Source organism: Falco cherrug, chromosome 7 (assembly GCF_023634085.1).
Source record: "Falco cherrug isolate bFalChe1 chromosome 7, bFalChe1.pri, whole genome shotgun sequence".
Lineage (NCBI taxonomy): Eukaryota > Metazoa > Chordata > Aves > Falconiformes > Falconidae > Falco > Falco cherrug.
The window spans coordinates 14,035,550-14,057,775 of NC_073703.1; the positions used below are offsets into that span (position 1 = coordinate 14,035,550).

General features: G+C 40.6%; 1 protein-coding gene across 7 annotated transcripts; it reads right to left on the reverse strand.

Annotated features, from left to right (window-relative positions):
• Positions 1 to 318: 318 nt before the first annotated feature.
• Positions 319 to 21,946, reverse strand: TM6SF1 (transmembrane 6 superfamily member 1). Of its 7 annotated transcripts, none has more exons than XM_055716851.1 (10): positions 21,687 to 21,939; positions 19,437 to 19,540; positions 18,037 to 18,134; positions 16,972 to 17,075; positions 16,038 to 16,120; positions 14,516 to 14,637; positions 9,591 to 9,695; positions 7,430 to 7,522; positions 6,304 to 6,423; positions 319 to 1,163 (listed from the first exon to the last, which is right to left on the reverse strand). In XM_055716851.1, exons 1-10 carry the CDS (start codon positions 21,776 to 21,778, stop codon positions 954 to 956), a joined length of 1,131 nt encoding a protein of 376 aa, XP_055572826.1. In that variant the 5' UTR covers positions 21,779 to 21,939; the 3' UTR covers positions 319 to 953. The 7 variants fall into 7 exon arrangements, with proteins under 7 accessions (XP_055572826.1, XP_055572827.1, XP_055572830.1 ...); XM_055716852.1 differs by having other exon boundaries at positions 319 to 686; positions 21,687 to 21,932; XM_055716855.1 differs by lacking the exon at positions 21,687 to 21,939 and adding an exon at positions 21,101 to 21,599.
• Between the last annotated feature and the right edge of the window lie 280 nt (positions 21,947 to 22,226).

The following is a 22,226-nucleotide window of genomic DNA, read 5'->3' on the forward strand; positions in this document are numbered from 1 at the left end:
CTTCTTAAAAGATTTCTTGGGATTTTTAACAAGGCTGACCCACAAGACATACTTTTTGACAAATAAAACATGTGCATGTGACAGAGTTATGTATGTTAATTTTTCACACTTCAGAATGTTGACCTTCACGTTCTACAGTAGCTCTGTATAGGGACTGCTGGCACTGATGTTCCTCAGTGTGTGGAGGCTAAACACTGACATCATTATTATTATTTAACTTCATGCAGTATTTCTAAAACTGTCAAAGCAGCTTACTTAAAAATAGCTCCGTGAACTAGCAGCTCCACTGCAGCACAAAGTCAAAATGTTGCGAAGTGGTACTGAAGGCAGTCATCTTTATTTTCCCTTTTTGAGTAGGATAAACAAAACAGACCGTGCAACATTACACAATTTTACACACCTTACACGCTTCATTTGGGTTTCATTTGAGCAGTTCAGTTACATCCCAGCCCAATTATATACATAGCCAAAAAGAGGAGCTCAAAACAGTTGTGCTATTCTGTTTTTTCTTCTTGTTTTGTTTTCATAAAAAACTCTGGCTTGTTGACACACCTGTAAGCCAGCAGCTGGGGAAGAATCCCATACATTATGTTCAATATCAGGAAAAACTGTTTTGCTTCTTCAGGGACTCTGTAGATGTAAGGAGTTCGAGCATGAAGAGAAGCACCGATATGGGAAAATTGAGCCTGTGGTGTGTACATAATGTATATATTAAAAAAAGGTAAAGTTGATGTGTATTTTGGAAAGATGGCATAATCTGCATGCAAGTATGCATCTCCAGTGACATTTTCCAAGCCAGCCCTTTTATTTCAGGTATTTCCATCATACTTTTGCACCTCAGTATAAAAATACAGTTTGAACAAAGATCATTAATATCTTGGCATAAGAGGCATAAACGGAACCAGCAGTGGCATGGTAGGAGGTTCACTTTATGCATGTGGTGGCACTGATCTTTACATCAGGTAGAGGACTTCACCCTTGGCTTCTGAGTGATTAGTCATGCAACAGGGTCCACGATCCTTCCCCAGGCAAACGGCCGCTGAAGCGTGCATCACCGTAAAGGTCGGCACTCCTGAACTGCAGCACAGCAGTGGGGGCAGGACCTGCACCCACCTACCTAGGAATGTTGTCCTTGCCATCAACGGGAAGCAGACAGACACTCCCTCGGAATAAAGTTAGAAAAAAAAATCTTGGAAGCTGTGTTAGCTCTGGGTTTGGTTGGTTTTTTTAAATCTTAATCCCAGTCTTCCAGATTCTGATCCCAGAACTCCCGATTTCAGAAACTGTCTGCAATATTTGGCTTTTGGGTATAGGTTAAGTTTAGAGTGAAGGTTATAAGCAAAGACAAGCCTGCTGGGCTGAAGCATATTTTTAGCATAAACAAACATTTAAAGATAGAAGCGTCAGGATAGTCGCTGTCTTTTGTCTCCATCTGTTACCTGCTATTTCAAGCCACAGCTCATTCACATTAACTATTGTGTGTCCATTATTTATTTATTTTTTTAATGATTATTTAGCTAGTTAGCAGTGGAGGAGGTCCAAGAAGATAAAAATCATTTTGATCTTAAGCAGAGCAGGAGAAAGGGACACCAGGAATTTAGTAATGCAGGGGAGTACACTATGGCCAAATCACGTCCTCTGTTCTGGCTTCAGCAGGAGTTATTTTGGACTCACGAAGAACACAGTTCTGTTCACAGTTAGCACAGTAGAAAGTGAAATACAGCGCAGGTGTTTTAACACACCCCCCTCTAGCAAAAGGTTAGGCTGAGACCATACATCAAAACAGAAAAGGAAATCAAGTTTCCAGGTGATTCTAATCACCTCCACTGAATAGGGAGAGCTGATCTAGCAAGCTGGAGTCAGGAAAGGGAGTAATCAAAGAAATCAAACACAAACACACTTCAGCAGAGTGCCACTTAGCATGTTGCTGTAAATAGGTATTACAGAGTAAACAGATGTTCAGGGGGATGCTATCAGCAGCCTTTTTATATCAGCCTCATCATTCAGCCTGTCTCTTGCAGCCCTTTTGTCCTTACCTGTCTCAGGCAGGAGCTGCCTTTGGCACCTGGGTGGTTCCTGCTCAGACCCCTGCTACCTTCCCTCGCCTTGGCAGCCACCTCAGCCCAGGCAGCCAGAGTATGAGTGCTCAGCACCAAAGCCCTCTTGCTACATGAGGCAGCAGTTTCCTCAGCAGCCAGCCAGCCACCGTCAGGCTTCAGATAGGAGGTCTGGGTCTGCCTGAAGTTTTCCTACATGCTAACAGCCTCCTGGTAGTATTTTAGAGCCTCTTCCGGGATGAACAAGATGCTCAGCTATGTACTTCTCTGTGGAAGACTGCAAGGCCTGCCTGTCTCCAAGAATGGCCAGCTGTGCATCATAGTAAGTTGATAGTAAATTCATCATAAGTTCATAGTAAGCCTTGTCAGAAAGAGCAGTAAGGGGCTGCTTCTGAGAGACCCAGAGCTCCCGCAGCCTCCTAGCTGCCTTTGAAGATCTAAGCCTTACTGTGTGGTCTTGTCTCTTACAAGAGTTGTGACACATTAGTGAGCTTTGCGCCTTATAAAAAGAAAAAGCAGAAACATTTTGTTCTATTTGTAGCCAATGAAGATTTTGACTAGCTAATAGTGCACCATATAATGAAGTTACTGTTTATGTGACTTGTTTTTTCAGTATAACACAATTGCTTTTTTTCCTTTCATTACCAAGGAGGATATGTAGGTCTGTTAAATTATTTTATTATTATTATTTCATTTGCCTCTGTGGATATTGTGTTATGTTTTTAATCTCATGTGTTTGCTTTCTATGACAGTACTCTGCCATTTTTTTTTTTCTCCCTCCCTTGGGGCAGGGTGTGTGTCTTACAAGCAGGTCTGCCACTCACCAGTAGCCCAGTCCTGCTCTTGCTAAGTACCAGGCAGACTTGCACCAAATCCATAGTTTTAAGCAGCAAGACCAGAGCTGTCAGTTCCTGCAGCGCTCTCTGCCTGTTGAGCAATAAACGGGCTGGCATTGCGGTGAGAGCAACCTTGAGTCTGTTCTGTTACTCACTGTAATCAGGTTCTCTTAGCAAATCAGCCATGCCTTGGTGCTTTCTGTTATTGAACCCTCTCTTAATTAGAGAATTTTAAAGATCAGACACCTAAACCCTGGCTGAGAAACTGGCCAAATGAGATGCTGCAGGTAAACTTCTAAGGTAGCCTTAATGTTTTAACATGCAGCCTTTCTGAACCTCGAAGCCTCCGTCGGCCTTCTGCTCAGGCCATCCCACACAAACTGGAAGCTGCCTGGTGCCAGACGTGGTGCAGCTCAACTGGAATTTGTGTATGCCTGCTACTCATTAAGCTTCTTGTCTGTATGAAATAGTTTGGGTTTGGATTATTTTTTTTATAGTGTTTTTTGCCTGTAGCCTAATCATAGGCAAAACTTCAAATATTTCTTACCCTGCAGTCCAGAAAGCCTCCAGCTAGGGGCAGAGAAGGGCCCGGAAAAGGTTAGGAGTCATACTTCGCTCTGCACCTTCTCTGTAAAGCAACTAAAGTCAGGCAAGGACTCCAACTTATTTTGGAGGGGTTTGGACCAGGTCTTGTGAGCCTAAAGAAACCATCAAATAGAGTGGGGAGGCAGTAACCTAGAAAGCATGTTCCTTGGGTTTAGGTTCACTTGTAGACAAGAGGCACTGCAGAAGCTAGCCACCAGAAACTGCAAGATTAAGGAAAACACTTGGATGGAGAAGTAGAGGGAAAACTTTCTATGTCTGAGAGAACAGGGAAGCAGACTATGCAGAGCTGGTGAAACAGAATAGTTTTGGATAGCAGGGTTATGGCTCTTCATCCCTTCTCATGTAGCTCACTCGCATAGGGAAATAGCAATTTAATCAAGTTCAGAGGCTATTCCAACCCTTTTGTGTAATCAAAGCTCCTGGTACTTTAGCCGTGTGACATTTAAAGAGCTCTTCCTGAAGCTCCTGAAGTCTAATAAGGGTCACAACCTGGTTTTGGAGTCTGAATGTTAGTAACAGAATAATACAAGCTGAGACCTGTATGTAATTCTGAAAAACAGTAAATATTTCTCTGTGTGTGAAAGGCTAGGCACTTTTAGAGGTTCTTAGTTTAGATGCATCACATGGTATTTTGACACCTGGTTTTTGTAAAAAAAAAAGTTAATACTTCATAATGATAGAAATAAAAATACTTAAAATCTCACAGTCTCCATCTGTAGGAGCAGTGTTCATGCCAGGGTAGCAATGCTCACTGTTTTGTTGTTAGGTATTTACCTGTATCGGACCTTTGTGCATAATAGAAGAAAAAATGTGTTTCAGTAAACTACATATGCTTTAATCATGAATTACAATGTTTTAACTTGAGAAAACAGTAGACAAACCTGGAAATGTGTTTTCTGTCTCAAAGTGACCAAAACCAAAAATAACATGAGTCATCAATTCACTGTCTCACACATTCTTCATCCCAGGTTGCTCACAGTTCACCAAATCAAATTAAATCATCTTCAGTTGTGGGATGACTGAAGTTCATTCTGCAGTGCATTAAAGTAAACTCCAAACAAAACCCTCCCAAATGTAAAGAAACTTTTTTTGAATCAGGATAAAATGTGCAGAGTGTACAGCAATGTACAGTTCTTTAAATCAGTTTTTGTCAGCCCATGGTTTTCACTTGTGTCTAGGACAAGCTTTAGAGAGTAAAATGGGGAATTTTGAGTGTTAGCTTTGGGTTTCCAGTAGCTTTTCTTCTCATTGTCTAATGTGTAAATTGGCATTCTCCTGAAGCCAAACCAAATGGACAACAGAGAGGGTTTAGACTTCAGCAACAAAATGTTGCATGTATTAATCATACAAAAGGCGCAAAGGCAGAATGTGCCATTAAAGAAAAAAGTGAGTGTTTGTTATGGGAAATATTTAAGGGGGGCGGGGCAGGGCACGAGCACCCAACAACAAACCAAAACCCAACCAACCAAGAATCACCTCCGATCTGGGATGCTGAGCTTTTAGTTAAGTTTGCAAGATTGTGATAGCACACTCTTGACTTCTGGGTAACTTTTCCTTGTGCTAAATAGTCTTTGAAGGAGCGGTTTCTTTCCTGACTGACTGGGGAATTCATGAAACCTGAGTAATCTGTCAGAGAGAGTTTCCTGATACTGGCTTGTGCTTTTTTTTTTAGATTAGATTTAGGCTAAACACAGTTGTATAATATTTGTGATACCTTTTGAGCATCTAAACCTCCTTGTTTGCCAGATTCTGTTTTGACATCATTTGGTAATTCAAGGTTCTCTATAAACTCTTTAGAAAAAAAAGTCATATTCTCCATTACTGCTCACAAACAGAAAATGAAATGGCACTCCCCCCCCTCCTTACTGGGCAGTTAAGCTGGATTGTGGTTGGTATCCACGGATTGTTATCTCAGGCCTGAGGAATAAAGCACTGCTCTGTGTTTGTGTAATAGCGGTATTTAGATTACACTTACTGCCGTGTCCCTACATTTGCATTATTGTTGCAGTATTATGTGCGTATTTTCTGCACTGTCTGGATGATCAGAGCATGTTTCATTTCCTACATACAGCACAAATCAATTGTCCCTCTATCTCAGCTGTTCAGTGGTCATCTACATGTCATAAGAAGTCATTTACTAGTTGCTGTTGAATTTTTTTTTTTGTTTCAGTCAGTCTTCTCGTAAGTGTCAGCACCATCTAGTAATTAACTACAGTTGTTCGTTAAGAGACTGAGAAGAAAATGCGTTGAGAATGTATGATCATTGGTCTGCCTCTGGCAACACAAACATGTCTTAGTGTTGCTGTGGTTTGTGGCCCAGGAGGTTCCCCGTGTTCTATCAACATAATTGTCCGTTTTCTGTGACTAGTGAATACTTTTTCCATTTATATTTTTCAAACTACCTAGATTGCCAACACATATTATGGAAACAATGCATTGTACTGTTTTGCTGTGCTTGGTGCTTTTTTACATGGTTGACTGTTACAGCTTTAAGACAATCCTCCTTCATGGTCTCAGCTAAAGAGTGCATTGTGCTTAATAAGGTTTAAATGAGCGCAATAAAAAGATTCTGCAGGAGAGAAGTCTCCTAAAGCAAGAACGCAGTCATTAGAGACAAGTAATAGGTTTGATTCTCCACTCCCTTAAATTAGTTTGTTTTTTTTTTTTTATAGATACAAAAGGTGATCTGAGTTACAATGGCATAAAACCTGCATGGGAAGATCAGGCCCTGGGCCCCATATTTATTCCATAGATCTCTACTTATTAACTTGTAATTCAAGAGTGAACATTTTACAAAGAAATACCTGAGCTAGTCCTCCAGCATGTATAAGGGTTAAATCAGGCATCCAGGAACAACCAGGCACCAGTAGGCCATACAGAGCAATCACATAGTATGGCACAGAGTAGAACATGTATGCCAGCATCTGCATTTTAAACAGAAGTATTAGTTGCTTTGTAGTGTGAGGGAGATGCATTTCAAAATTAGCCAACTGCTGACTGAGGACTTGTGACTATTCAAAGCTACACTCCTGGCAGCGATGATTCCCAGGCCTTTATGCAGCTATAACTTCTTTGAGAAAACAATTTCATACCTGGATGCTGTTGACTGGATCCAGATACCCTAAGGCCTCCGCTAATACTGATGCCTGTTTCTCTTTCCCACATCCAAATCCACTTCATCCTAGGACATGTTTCACTAACCTTTGCCATCTTGAGACCATGCCAATAAGCGTGGCTTGACCTAACTCAACACGAGCGTCCATTTCTCAAGCTCCATGGCACTTTCAGTTGGGAAGTATGAGATATACCCAGGCCACCCCTTCATTCCCAGAAAGAACAGGTCAAACAGAGATATATTTGGTTTCTGCTCATTGCCTCACTCGTGAATCCTCTTACTGCTTCAGGCCCTGCCCCCATGTAGCAGCCAAAGTTGCAGAAGAATAGCAACCTTGCAAGTGCTACAAAACTAAAGCAACAGCATTCTCTCCTCTGCAACGCTTGTGTAAATAGGGTTTGTAGAAAGTGCTATGTTTCAAGGAGTGTCACTGGTGACAGAAGCGTAACATCAGCTTAAGGAATCTAGTCCTACTACACCCCTTTTTGGTCCATTATTCCAGACTGAAAGTCTACTTTGCCCTTATTCTAAGGAAGGAGAATGATGATAAAAAGCATGCAGCTCTGTTTCATGGACTATATTAAAAGAAGCCTGAGTAACTGGGATGTGTAACTCTTAAGTAACTGATTTGAATCTGAGTTTATCACAAGAGTTGGTACCTTGTAATGGCTGTAGTACGAAATATGAAATACTGTTTAACTTGCTGTGAACAAATACTTCCCTTATTGATCTTGTCACCTGTGAAACCCATAGCTTCATATTTGTGCCAGTTAACAAGTCACTTAACACTCTATGCTCCACAGTCAATGCTTTACCTGAAGCTTAGGATAGGCAGCAGGATCTTTTATATAAGGCTCGTGAAGTTGAATATATAGCCGGCAGAGTTCAGCAGGGCAATCCAGAGCAATCTAAGAAGAATTTTTAAAACTTCCCGTGAACAACAAATTTGTTCGAAAAACGAGCTAACCTGTTACCAGCCCTAGATACTTACTTAGTGGCCTGCAGTACTGCTAGCCTGGAGGCTTGCTAGAAGTCCACTACAAAGGTGATCCACTTGATCACCAAATACAAAACTGAAATACAGCCTCCTCTCAGCTCCTACTCAGAGGGTTTGTGAGGAAATACTGACAGCCTGCTTTAAAGATTTTGACTGAAGAGAATTCAGTCAGTTGGCTATGCTGCAATAAAAGTATAATTGCTATTGATTTGCTCTGAAAAACAGACTTTAATCCCAGCAAGTGAACTTTCCAATGGAAAATTGCTCAAATGGGAAACTTCAGGTTAAGCATCCAATTTTAGGATAGCAAGCTATGGATGTAGTACAAGAAGAGAGTTGCTTTGTGGCGAGGTAGCGGTGGAGAGCAATGCAGAGAGACGGGTGTTACTCGCAATAATAATAATTTTTAAAAGAGAGTAGCAAAGGAGAAATTATTGGATTTTACATTCCTATAGAAAGAATAAAATCCCCAAAAAAATGGACTCAATTGCAAAAGCAGTTCCTTTCCATAGTAGCCCTTAAAACAAAAAATACTATTCTGAGTTAGAGTGACAGCTGTTGACATGGATTGCTAAGTGTTCTATGGCGAAGCACCGTAAATGCCTAAGTTACAGGACTGAACAGTTAAGTTTTGCACGACTTAATTTCATGCGTATTCATTGTGTGACTTTGAGTGGGAAATAAAAAGGTTTACAAACAGTGGATATTCCTCCCTGTTCTTTTCCAACATGGGCATCCAAGAAGCAGGTCTGAGTGGACTATAATGGATTATGTTTTATTAGCTTTATCACAAAATCACAGTTACTGCAGCTTACACAGAGATGTTCCATTGATCTCTGCATGTAGGTAAGGCCAGTAAACAGTTCCCATTTGGTAAAGGAAATAATGACCACACTCTCAAAATCAACAAAAAAAAAATCCTCTGAGAAATTAAGAAGTGGGACTGCAAACCAAGTGAGCATGAGATTAACATTGCCCACAGTGAAATTACAGGTAAACCAGCTGATTAACCTGCATCAGTGGTGCTCTGAAGGAGCATGATTTATAAGAAATAAAGCAGTCTGTGACAAGTTAGAAGAAAAAAATGTTGTTGACAAGCAAGTTTTCAGAGAAACAGCAGAAGATGACAGAATAATGTGAGCAGCAGAACTATAAAAGGACAGTCTGCACTAGGTAAATAAAATGTTGCTTGGGTACTTTTCATCACCTCTTAGAATTATTCTAGACAGGATCAGATCTACAAATCAAGCATGCAAGTGGTGGTCTAAGACACCTGAACGTTTGAGCTCTGTTCACTGAATGATACACAACTTCCCTTCTGCTTTAAGACAGAAAATGCTTTAGAGCTGACAAAGGACTAGATTTACCTACTACTGGATTTATCCACTTCAAGCATTTTCAGTATTGATCCATTCCCCCAGAATTTTTAATTCAACCAACTATGCTTAAAAGCAAACATTTTTTAAAAAATCAGCTCTTGGTAATAGAAACAACATGTGTTTTTCAGGTAAGGTGGACATATTTTTTTTCAGGTGGAAATGTTGTCCTGTATCTCATGCAATATAAATTAACTTGGTTTCCTATATACTTTTAACTATGCATCTGTTTAGAAAAACATGAATACAGATTTAATTTAGTTGGTTTGTCTCAGTGTTCCTGGCCATAAATGTAACACCAGGCCAATGAAAACAGTTTTAAGTCATGTTGATCTGCACTTGGGATGCTACTTATACTTGTGATTGTGCACCTCCTTCTGAAAAACACACTTTAGAGAGGACAAAATTAAGAAGCAAAGCACCACTAATTATCATAAATAATCAATTTGTCCTTTTTATATCTAAGGCCTATTCCAACCTTGAAAGTTACAGGATTTCCCTTAACCAAAATGTACATACTTTTTCACACAGCCACAATGATTTCAAATTTAAACATCTGACTTAAAAATTAAAGGCCAGAATATTAAAATATCTTCAACTTACCATGCCCCTAAATATGCAAAACCCCGTTGCTAGAATGAGGTACGCAGCTAACATTAAATCTATTGGTCGTCTTAGGAGTCCTTTCTTCTGGACTTCCTGAACCACCTGCAACACAGAACATGTGCAGTGAGTACATCCCAGTTCCACATGACATGTTTAACTCCAGATCAGTCACTACAAGAAGGGATAAGTGGTGAAAAATTATGATAGACAGAGTTAATTCTCAGTTACGTTACCCTATTTATCCACTGATTTCAGAGAGACACAGATTTCCGCATTTAGAAAAGGTGACTTCAGACTTTATAGGATGTAGTGAGGAAAATTAATCTGAATAAACCCTAGAAATGGATGGATCTAACTAAAGCCATTTCAATACAGATTAGTTTACTTTCAAAGCAACCTAAATCAAGCGAATACTAACTGCAATCACATAAGGCTTTATAACGCCTTCAGAGTTGTGGGGTTTTTAATGGGAATGAATTAATTTCCCTGAATGTCCCTATGTAGAAAAGCTTTGGAAATGTAGGATTGTCTCAAACATTTGGAGTTGAATCTAATACACTTTGTAAAAGGACTGTCTGGAGGGACAGCAAAAAAAGGATCTATCTTATTACTGATAGTGACTTTCAAAGCAACCTAAATCAAATGAACGCTAACTCTGCAATCACATAAGGCTTTAGAGCAGCATAACTAACTTCTTCAAAGTTGTGTCTTTTGTTAATGGGAATGAATTAATTTCCCTGAATGTCCCTTTGTAGAAAAGCTTTGGAAATGTAGGTTTGTATCAAACATTTGGAGTTGAATCTAATACGCTTTGTAAAAGGACTGTTTGCAGGGACAGCAAAAAAAGGGTCTATCTTATTACTGATAGTGAATGGTGGTTTTCAGCAGGCTGTGACAGGTATTGAAATTAATGGCGTATCATTGGCACAAAATAAAAGCTTTTCTGTGGGTAGCTGAGTTCTCTGCTGAGTTCAGTGAGCAAATAATGTATCTTAATATGTAATGCAGAAATAGAGAATGAAATATGTGTGTGCATGTATGGAACACATGGAAAACCCTCCTTTAATTCATTACTGTATGCTATGGACTCCTCTGATGGGCACCGAAGCACTTCTTGGCATCTGGATCTGATCTGTTCTGTACCTCCTTTCCTCAGCCTCAGAACAGGAATCCCCTTGCTGCACTGCACAGGCAGACGTGAGGGGCTCACATTCTACAGTAGCAAAGGCCACATAGGTATCTAACAAGGAAGATAGCTTGGAAAAACCAAAGTAATCTCTTTGCTCACGTGGTAAAACTTAAAAAGTCTCATGGAAATAGTTTGAGGTACATTTTCATCACTATGTAGTCACAGACAAAATTATAAGAATGCCAAAGTATCTTTCTGTAGTTCAGAGGGAAAACTTCCCCATTTATATGTTACTCATTTCCCCTTCCTTTTTATTAGCCATGTGTTGTCATGCAGACAGCAAAAGAAAAACCTGATTTCCTTCCTGTTACACACTTGTGGAATTGTCTCCAAAGCACAAAACAATAATTAGGATGTAGAGGCATAGTTAAAAGCACTCAGGATCAAGATACTCACAATAAAGTTATTGAAACAGGAGAACCAATCTTGCAAGCACAATTCCTGAGTAAGAACTGCAAGATCTGAATTGTAGTTTAACAAAAATAAGGCTATTTTACACAGAGGCCATGTCCTTTCATAAAACGCTTTTTTTTTTTTTCTTTTAAAGGTTCTTTTTCAGAAAAAGAAAGTGACACCTTTGCTTTTTTATTTTTCAAACACAAATAACAGGTCTGTTTTGGCAGTATGGTGTCACTTCACAGTATTTACAGTACCAGTGTAGGAACGTTCACAGTATTACTTGCAAAGAATGTCTATATTCTAGTATTTAGTCCCATGAAGGACAAAGGCCTCCCATGGCTGCCGAGTTGCAAGTCATTTTCAGATGCAGACTACCTAAGGATAATGGAAAATTGAAGGGTTGATATATTTTCTTTCCACTTTGTCTAAGTATGAAGCTTATATAGATGTATGTCACTCCTCGTTTCAAAAGGTATGTTAAATGAATGTGCATGTTTACTGTAATCAGAAAGCAACAATAAAATTTTGTACTTGGAGGTTTTTGAGACAAAGCCACTATTAGTGGAAACAACCTTTGGTGCAGTATGAGTTTGTGAAATTGCCAAGGTACAGAAAAGCTGCACCTTTTTTCTCTATGCATATATATATATGCATTTTTACAAGTAAAATGAAAATGAAAAGCTTAAAAGCAGAAGCAAGAATTTGAAAGAGTGTGCACTTCGCTGTCAGACCTCAGCTACACAGCAATTTTGCCTTGCCTTTCTTTTACACAGCAAAGTCACATCAATACATGCTAAAATTAATTACATGTTAAGTACTCTGGCTGAGTGGAGATGACCTGCTACAGGTTGCCCATTTATTGCAAACACTGAACTCTGCACAGATCTCACCAACCCTGCTGTTTCTTTTGTGTAGCAAGGAAGTGTGTAGGCACGCTTTGCAATTTCACTTCCAGGAAAAAGCTGTTTTCCATAACCTCTGTGAGACTGTTTTAGGGAACAAGAATAATCTGTCCACAGAAGTCAGTCCCTTCAGAATTCATGTGCAAATCTGAATTTATATGTATTAATTCTGAATTGTAAATTACATTAAACTTTTCTGAGCTGATATACTTGTAGATAAAGCTACTGGGCTTTGTAAATACTGCAGCACAGCTTGGTTTGATTCTAAATGAGGGTGTAACTCCATTTCTCTCCCATGCAGCCATCTCTACTAGAAAACACCCAAAAGTTCATTAACTGTCTCCACAGCGATTTTTTTTTTTTTTTTAAAACTGGGTTATAATAATATTATAGCAATGAATCCCTTGCTTCCACTGCTTTCATGTAAGTATTTTTCCATATACTTGCACTATCATGTTTAAAAGCATTATTACATATTCTTCCTAAACCTTTTAATACCAACTCTGAATAATGATAGCTAAAAAAAGTTAAAGTTCACAGCTAATTGCAAGTGATCTATTGAAAGAACTAAATATTTTCAGGACTTACAATGATTAGCTAACTGATAGTAGCATTAGACACAATTATTTCCTGAAAACAATACTTCATTTAGGACTGAGGGAGTTGTATAAAAAATAAGAAAAATTCAGAAGTAGTCATGTTAAGATTTAAAGGCATTTTAAGGTATACAGTTATTGGACCCAAGTATTCATGCTCGGATATGGAGCATAAATTAGCTGAGAAGATAAAATATGACTTCTAAAAAAGAAACAACTTAGGAAGGGTAGAAGGCCCCAGTGAAAGGCATCAAGGCTTTTTCTATGACCTTCCGAGCAACAAAGTTGAAGTTTACAAGAAAGGACTCACTAAGAAGTGCAATGTTAAATTCTCAGATCACCAGCTCTTTCTGCACTCTCTTTTTGAAACAGAGTTTAAAAACTAGGTTTCTCTGCAAATATATACCAAAGTAAATACCAAAACTAGGTAAGCAATTTAGCTCCTGATAAGCATAGGAGACGTGGCTATATTTCAGCAAATAAGCAGTCTATCACATATTTTCTATGCTAGCAATTGCTGTGGTGTTCACAGTACTATGAAAACAAACTGAAATCTTCATTCGTCCTTCATGCAAAGGATGTTCTCACTAATACATGGCCATCACTACCTTCAACTACACTTAACTTCTCTACCCTGATGACTCTAAAGAATGTGTTTCTGGCCAGAATTAGTGATGCCTTTAAGTAAATCAGCTCAAACTGCTTTGGGATGGGACACACTGTTTCCCGTAAGCCTACACAGGAAGGTAGAAGAGTGTTTGGCACCCGAAGTGTCCCCCAATTTGCCTTTCATAATTTGCCTTTCAAAGAGATTTTCCCTGTAAGTGGTGATTCTGTAGTGGTTCTTCATACTTCAGGAGATATGAACATCTGTCTATACCTCTTTCCTACTGAAAAATCACAGATGGATGACTGAATGTTACCTTTCATACATTTCTGGGAAAATGTCAGTGCATCATCTGCTGTTATTCTATGCCGTAGGCTACACCACTTGCACACTGGCTGTTTATTAGCTATGGAATGGGAACTAACTCCTTCATCTGTGTCTGTGTTTTCAGTTACAGAATGAACCTGACTGAGACTCAGGAGCTCTTGTGATGCAAAACTGTTAATTGATTATATTACCTAAAACTGATATGGTGTGCTGTGGCAATAAACTGTCTTGCTTATAGCAACAAAGAGTTAAGAGATCTGTTCTGTGCTTTGTACTGCAGGGATTTTTTTAAAATATGAAACAGTTCATAAACTTATTGCATTTTTTGATTGCTCAGTTAATCTCATTACAGCCCAACTACTAAATTCAAAGGCAAAGATCTAAGGAGTTTTAAGTAAATATTTTTACAGATTTTAATAAGTATGTAAATAATTCTCATATCAATTAATGTACAATGTCTTACCTGTAAAATCTAATATTGCAGAATGAACATACAAAAAATTATTACATGAAATCTGTAAGTTGTCTGCAGAATACTTTCCTGCAGAGCTTCTACAAGGATTTTGTGGTGCTTTATGAAGCTGGCATATGTCAGTATTTTCATCAGCTAAGAAACTGAAACAGTCAGAAACTGAGTAGAGGGTAGTAACACAATTACACCTAGAAATGGGTTCTTTATTCTAAACATAAGATTCTTTTGCTTTTTCTTTACCCCACCATAATGAAATGATCCTGCAGTATAGGTATTTTTACAGTGTCTACACAGCCAAGAAGCAATTGTCGTAACAGTGAACATTTACAGTACATTCCATGCTCACAGAGGGACCTATAAAACTCAGCAGAAACAGCAAGCATATTTCAGTTTTCCTAACAATAGCCAACCTTAAATACAACAACATTACCTTGACTGGAGTGTCGTGAGTCACCGAAGGTTGGTTATAAATTCGGAACCCAGCCCATATGGGAAGGCAAATATATGGTACACTTAAGAAGAAAGCAGGACATACTTTTGTTCCGTATTTGCCTATTAAAAAATAATTATAAGATGTTTGAGAATTTGTAAGCTGTGTTGCAGAAAAGCTAAAACATATATGTAATACCAAACCTGAAGCAGCTCTGGTAATGCAAACATAAAGTGTTAGAAATCGCTGTTAAAGCGACACACTGATCTTGTCGAAAATCACGGGCTCAGGATAGTCGTAGAGTCACAGGTGACAGAGAGGCAATAGACCAGAAGCCATTTTAGAAATTAGGGGGGTTTTGCAGGGACGGCAAACCACCTTTGTCACTCTGCACTAGGTAATCCTATAATGTGGGACAGCTTTGAAATCTCTTAATGGAACCTGCTTCAAATAGAGACATCACTCTTTAAAAAATGGAAAAAATTAACGTATCCATTTTTTAAGATCTAATATTGCATTTGTTTTCCAAAGTCTTGATTTCTCCTACAGACCTGTACTAATATTTGAGGACAAAGCATAAATTCAGAGAGCTATACTCAGCCCAGGTAAATCAGGAAAATCTGTGTCTTTTACACTGGCTACTCTCTATGTCAGAAAGGAAGGCAGAAGGCATGCTCTTGAGAGCAATTCTCTCAAATTTCCCTAGAGGGAAGAGGAAGAGGTATTGTCACATTAAATCTGCTGTTTTCTCTGTGGTGCATATCTACAAAGGAGGGAACTGGACTGGCCCAAGGCTGCACCATGAATATTCCTCCCCTGTCATAAAAAGGAGGGCCAGAGTAAGCTTTTATAAAGCTGACTACAGGATTCAAACACATGAATATTTTTCTCAGTTGAACACCTATCAACTTTGCATCAATTTAAGCTTTGCTAAAAAGGAAATCTTTAATTGAGGGGAGTGGCACTCTTAAAGGACCACCTACCTAATAATGATGTAAAATTATTTTATTAAAATTCTCAACCTCTAGGAGCACAGCTATGAGCTGATTTTTGTCAGAAATCTAGGAATGTTATATTCTTTTTTGAAAATAGAATAATTTCCAGATTTCACTTTTATAGGTGATTTGGATGTCTCTCGTAAGCTGCTTGAAAGTCAGACTACTAAGTAAATTGGAAATTTCATATAAAATAAAATTTATATTTTCATGATACTAAGACATGGTTATCGTCTCATTGCTTAAATTAAACCTAGTTTGGATGAAAGCCATATGGGTATAACAAAAGACTATTTTTTTTCCTCGAGAGCAATGTCAATTGAAAGGATTTTTTTTCCTGGTCTCCATCTTTCCTTCCTCATATTTAAATTTCAAAATATCTTCCATCTCTCTACTGATATTCCTAAAATTCCTCTTTCATATTATTACAGAAAGGAACCAATGCTGCAGTAAAATATAGATAACCTAATGCTAAATTTAGAAAACGTTTCACAGGAAGAAGTTAGTCATATAAATTATGTCCTTACCCACAATGTTTCCAGGCATAAAGACAATGATGCTCATGATAATGGAACCTAGCCAGTAGAGGCCGATGGTTCTATAGCTTTGTCTGTTTAAAAAAGGAAGTAAGAAATAATTATTGCACCATCCCTAAAAATCCCCTACCCCAAATCACCCTCAAATATTATACTAATATCCATGGTTCTATCCAAGTAAGTAAAGGTTTTAAAATCTGTACCATAAGTCAACAGTGGATTCTTGCCTCTGAGAGGGGGATGTGGAGAAATCCTACATTCATGTGTGAGAAAGTTATCACATGAACAGTACAGCATTAGTGCATACTCAGTTATTTGCTGTTATGTTTCATTCATCTGAAGACTGACTGCATGATTTTGCACATCACAGGCTGTACAAAACTATAAAAGAATTAATAATGAATTATTAATTTCATTTTTTTAATGCTTCTATTACCAGCAGGTGCATTCACTTCTGGAATTTAAGTACATATTTTCTCAAACTCTTTATTCAACAGCAAGAAACATAAGAATATCTAGAAATTGTGTCTGACACTGACGAGAGATCATCATCATGCTAAGCAAGACACTATTCCTATCATAAATATGTTATCTGGAAAAAAAAAAGAGTTTTCACACGTGGTTTTAACATGCATCATCTTTAAGCTTTCCTTTTAACTAGCACAAAGCATGCAGATGGGCTATGATCTCTGCTGCAGAGTGAGGAAGACTCACTACAACTCAATGCATTTGCTAGGCTTACTCAGCTGAGAGAACGAATAAGTTAGCAAGGGTACAATTCCTGAAAGCAATGACACTTCAGTAGTGTTGCTTTGGCCTAAGACATTAAACAGTCCTGAAAGAAAAATCTAAATACTGCAAAGAAAGCCCTTTGTAGGTTGCACAAGAACGCAAGCAAAACAGTACACAAATCAAAATTACTTACTCCCATGCAATAGCTGCCACCATCAACAGATACATCAGATAATGAACAGAGCCATCCCAATAGCAGATCACATGGCCATACGCAGTGTTCAGATACGGTTCACCCTAGAGAGTATTTATTTTTAAGTAGATAAAGCGATCAGAGGAAGAATAACAAATAATTAATGAACAGCAAGAAACAATTTCAGAAAAGTGATGTTCTTTCAATCTGGAGGTACAGTTTTTGAGTGACAATACACATTTCCAAGCACAAACCTGATTTAGGTAGGATCAGGTACAATTAAATCACTTCTACAGTTGCAAAATGGGGTGCAAGATGGAAGGGAAAACGTCTATGCATGACTGTCAGCATTGTTCTGCTGTATTATGGAAATACTACTTTTCCGTATTTTAGTGATAAAAGCTACAAAATAAAGATAAATTTAACATGGAACAAATAAAGATATATTTAGCAACCTAGAGATCTACAATGGTATTGCATATATTGACGACAATGTATAACCTTGTAAGGTCCAACTCATTTCACGCTAGAGTTCATGGAATCTTTTCAATTACTTCAGTGACTTTCGTATCAAGCACTTACTGAGCTATTTTTGGTGGATGTTGATATTCAGCAGCAAACAGATTCTGCTGACTAGGTATCTGGCATCATGGAGTTTTAACTCTAATTCCTTTTAGTAAAGTGATTAGGCAAAAATAAAGGAGCAGTTTTTGTTTCCGTCTTGGTAACACGTTTAGGTACTGCAGTACTCATCCTCTCCTGAGTGCTAGCTATGGCTTTCTGAGAACATGTACAGTTTATTCAGTTCCCACAGAACTTAATACAGAATGGTATTACCTAAACTAAGTGAAATAACACTGAAACTTGAAAGGTATGACATTTCTCCCAAATTAGTCAAGTGATTTCAAGTCAGTGGAGGTTTTGTCCATAACAATAATGACAGGTCAATGGCCAAATCCAGGAAGACCCTGAATGTGTAAGTGGCTATTTTTCTGTGACAAATACTATACCAAGTTATTTATAGCAAAGATTTTATTTACATTTGTAAGCCAAACAATTGTTTACCTCTCTCAAGTAATGAGTCATGAATCCATCAATAATTCCATCCTGTTCCAGTCCAATTATTAGATTCACTACACTGGTAAAGGCAAATACGGCATAAACTGCAATAAGATAAAGGGGGGGGAGGGGCGGGGATAAAGACTTGGGATCAGCAGTTGCTTCACAGTCCAATAAATTCAGTCAGGCAGAGATCTGTTGAACTAGATGCACGTAGTTTGAGGTCACAGATATTTAACATACAATACGACTTTCCCACATAGCTTAGTATTTTTTAGTTAGTGGTTAGTCAACAAAGTTCTTGGGAAACTTAGGAACGTCAGTTCTGTAGAACTGTAGGCACAGCCTCCATGGAAAGCCAGTGTCTGCAGCAAGGACTATGTAGTCTTTCAAAAATCTTGGTCACACAAAGTATGCAACCTTGACTGTAGTCACCTCTTGGAAAGGAGAAAGGACAACAGAAAGGAAGTGGAGAATGTGAACTGCCATTTTTGGAGGTGAGCAAGGCAAACTGATATAGCCACAGCAGTCCAGAGGACCTATCAGGCAAGTTAGCGAGACACTCCTTTGAGACAGGAAATTTATTTGCAGAAAGTTTATGTTATTTATTTCCTTTTATTTCAGTGTGAACTGAGAGTTCCCAGCCTCGTGTAGGACACTGGGGACAGATGCCTGTGAGTTGTAATGAGGAGGAAGACAGAGGGCAAATACAGGTGGTTTGTACGCTGCTTTGCCTGTGGGCCCATCTTGTAAAACTTCAGAAAATAGCAGTGTTTTTTTTCTTCTAGATTTTTGCTATAAAGTAATCTAGATCTAAGGTTTCCTTTTAAAAGGTAATCAGTATCTCTATTCTTTTATGGCAAAGTATCAATATAGAAATGTTTGCCCAAGTCTGCAGACAACCCAAGCAAGGAGTTGGGGTGGTTTGAACTTTCTTACGTGTCACAAAGGTGAATTAACACAGAAGCCTAATGAAAACAGGAGAATTAAGGAATTAAATCACAGGAAGAACCAAGCCATGGAGGCCAAAGGTCCAAAAATCCCAAATGAGTCAACTCATGAGAGGTCTACTGTGGTGCCAAAGTCCTGCTACAAGGAAGATCTCAACAAAGTGGGTATGACAGCATTTCAACAGTTTCACAGCCCAACTCGAGTGTTATTCTTTTCAAACAGGAGGTCTGTCTTGTCCCTAAGCTGGATCTCCTATTTGAGAAGAGTAAAAAGGCACAAAAGAAGCATGCTTTCTCCTCCTCTTTCCCCAGTCTGTCTTTCCTGGCTCCTTAGCACCTCACCAGACTGGATTCTGAAGCCATCTCTTAAACATTTAATTTGAAACAACCATCATATATTATAATTTATATAAATTAACACTTTCTGAATTTAGATTTCTTGTTACCAAGACATACCATAAAACAGCGGGTCTTTTGGTGGTTTTCTTTTGACAAGAACACGAGCCAACAGAGCAATAAAAACCATAACCAGCAGTCCAACTGCAACAATTGCCCAGGAACTGCAACAGTATTAAAAAGAAAAAGAATTCATAAGACAGGGAAAGAGACAGAGCTGTTTTCTTCAGCTTTTCCTACCATCTATTCTCAAATGCAAATACTACTCTTGAAGTAACTTTTAATACTTTAAAAGGCTGTTTTTAAAGTCCATTGCACAGTCTGTCATAGTATTCATTTTATAGTTTTGCAGAATTTATGTGCCTGTCTTTTCACACGTGATCATCTAAAAAAAGAAAATACAAAAATAGCTAGATAAATAACATATGCCGGAGTCTAGATTTGTTCAACTAAAATCAGTTTTCATATTGGTATCTGCAAAAATAAACAAAAATGATGGAAAACTTAAAGGCCAACAAGAGGTGAAAGTCAGAAACAGAGATTTCACAGATGAAAAGGATCATTAGGGACATTTAGTCTAACCTCAGCAATAAATTATCTACTCAGGAAATTACATATTCACAAAGAAAACACATCAGTCCTGTGGAATGGGAGTAGCAGTGTGGAGTGCCTATGATGGATCTAGGTTTAACTTCCAGTTTTGGAAGTGCTACCGAAGGTCTCTCCAGCTCTATAAGGCAGGATTGCTTGGGGGGTTGGGGTGTCTGTAATTAATGCAAGCGGGCTCAGCGGAAAAGACCTTTGCTCTGAAGATGGGACTATAACGTTAGCGCATGTAAAGTGGCAGTGGAGAAAAGCACAAAAAAGTTGGGCACAAAGCAGATTTGTCTCCTTCCCCAAGAAAATGCCAGCTAAGAAAATCAGTTTGATATTGGCTTACAGCTCGGAGTGCGTAAATTGTATTTAGTTCTCTGAAGACTTTATTTCTCCGTCTTCACTTTTGTGCTCATGCAGGGGGAAAAAAAAGGAGGGGAAAGTCAGGTACTAAGTCCACAAGTATAAGCTAAAAATATTTGGTACATGATTTCATACACAGTACCACTCTGTGTGTCAAGAAAACAAACTGTGTACAAACAAGTATTACTATGACAATTTCAGCCTTCGTGAAATGTGACTTAAAAGTTACTGCAAAAAATTTGCAAGATCAAATATTTCAGAATATATACACAAAGACTTTTGAGTCAGGCTCAGCAGTACTAGCTTATTGATTTATTTTACTGTTTGAACCTTTTGCTAGTCTGTTTTCCCTGTGATTAATTTCTTCATACCATTACAGCTCTTAATACTGCAGTGACTTTTCACCGCGGTCCATCAATTTGAAATAAACATTGGCAATGAATCAAGTAAGTCAGTGTGCGTTATTCGGCATTTCTCTAGCAATGAGAAACAACAACAAAAAAAAAAGTTATCGGCCAGAAGGAGGAAAATGAGGAAGGCACAGATGTGGCAAAGCCTTAGAAACACGAAGCAAATACTTGTGCAGTAAAGTCGCAGAACACCCCGGGCTGTGGGATCACAAAATACCACACAGACCTGTGAGTACACTGTTTTTTTTCCATGAAGAAAGACCTTCCTTTCCCAGACCTGCGGTCTATCCCGGGATCCTATTTTTTTGGCAGAACGAAGGCACATGGACATTTTCAGTTAAAACTCGCACGTCTTACGGGGTGCCTGGAGCGTGCGGCTCGGAGCCTCCCGAGGCCGGTGAGTTCTTCCATGCGTTCTCCAGCAGCGCTGGACGCCGTTGGCGGACGCCTTGCAGGGCAGGCGGCGGGAGGCCGCGCCGCCCCGGGCCTCAGGGCGCTGCGGGGGCCGCGGGCCCGGCGATGCCGCCCGGGCGGGTTTGTCCTTTCGGCGCTGCCAGCCAGCCCCGGCGGTGACCCGAGCTCCGGGGACGCCGGGACAGGCTCCAGGTGATGCGAAACCGGCAGTTCTGAGGGTCCCGGGGTGGGCGGCCAGGCGGGGGCCCTCGAGGCAGGAGCCCCTCGCGTCTCCCCGGCCGCATCCCGGCACGGCTCCCGTTAGGGGACGCGGGCGGGACCCGGGAGCGGGGTCCGTCTCCCGCCCGAGCCGCTGCCCGCGGCGAGGCCCGACGCCGCTCCGCCTCCCGCCCCGTCCCGCTCAGCGCCGCGGCCGCAGCTGCCCTCTCCCTGCGCCGCCGCTAAAAATACCCGCCGGGGCCGCCCGCACCTCCCTCACCGCCGCCGCCCGCCCGCTGCCCTCCCCGCAGGGCGGCCTCGCCCGCCTCACCTGCCGCTGGCCGCCAGGCAGTTGAAGAGGTACGTGACGGGGATGGCGGTGAGGGAGAGGACGAAGACGCCGGTGGCCGCCGAGGCGCTCATCCCCGCGGCGGGAGGCGGCGGCCGCCCTCTGCGCCCCCGGCCGTGCCCCCGCCGTGCGCCGCGCCTTGCCCCAGGCGCCGCCTCGCCTCAGCCCTTCACGCCCCGCGCAGGGGGCGCCCGCCCGCGCGCGCTCCGCCGGCCCGTGCCCGCCGCCCGCCCCACCGCCGGCGCGCGCCCCGCGGCGGCCGCCCCCTCCCGCCCGCGCGGGAAAGGTTAAATCCGCCGCAGAAACCGGAGCCGCCCGGCACCCCGCCGGCGGCACGGGGAGGGCCGCGCAGCCTCCCGCCTGCCCCGGGGCTCGCCGCGCTCCCCTCGCCCTGCCCCGGGGGCGCGGGGCGACGGTGCGGCGGAGGCCGCGGTCCGGGCGGGGGCAGCCCCGCCGGTAACCGGCAGCAGCGGCGGCGGCCCGCTGCCGAGCGATGCTGCAACAGTTGAACTGAGCGTTGCG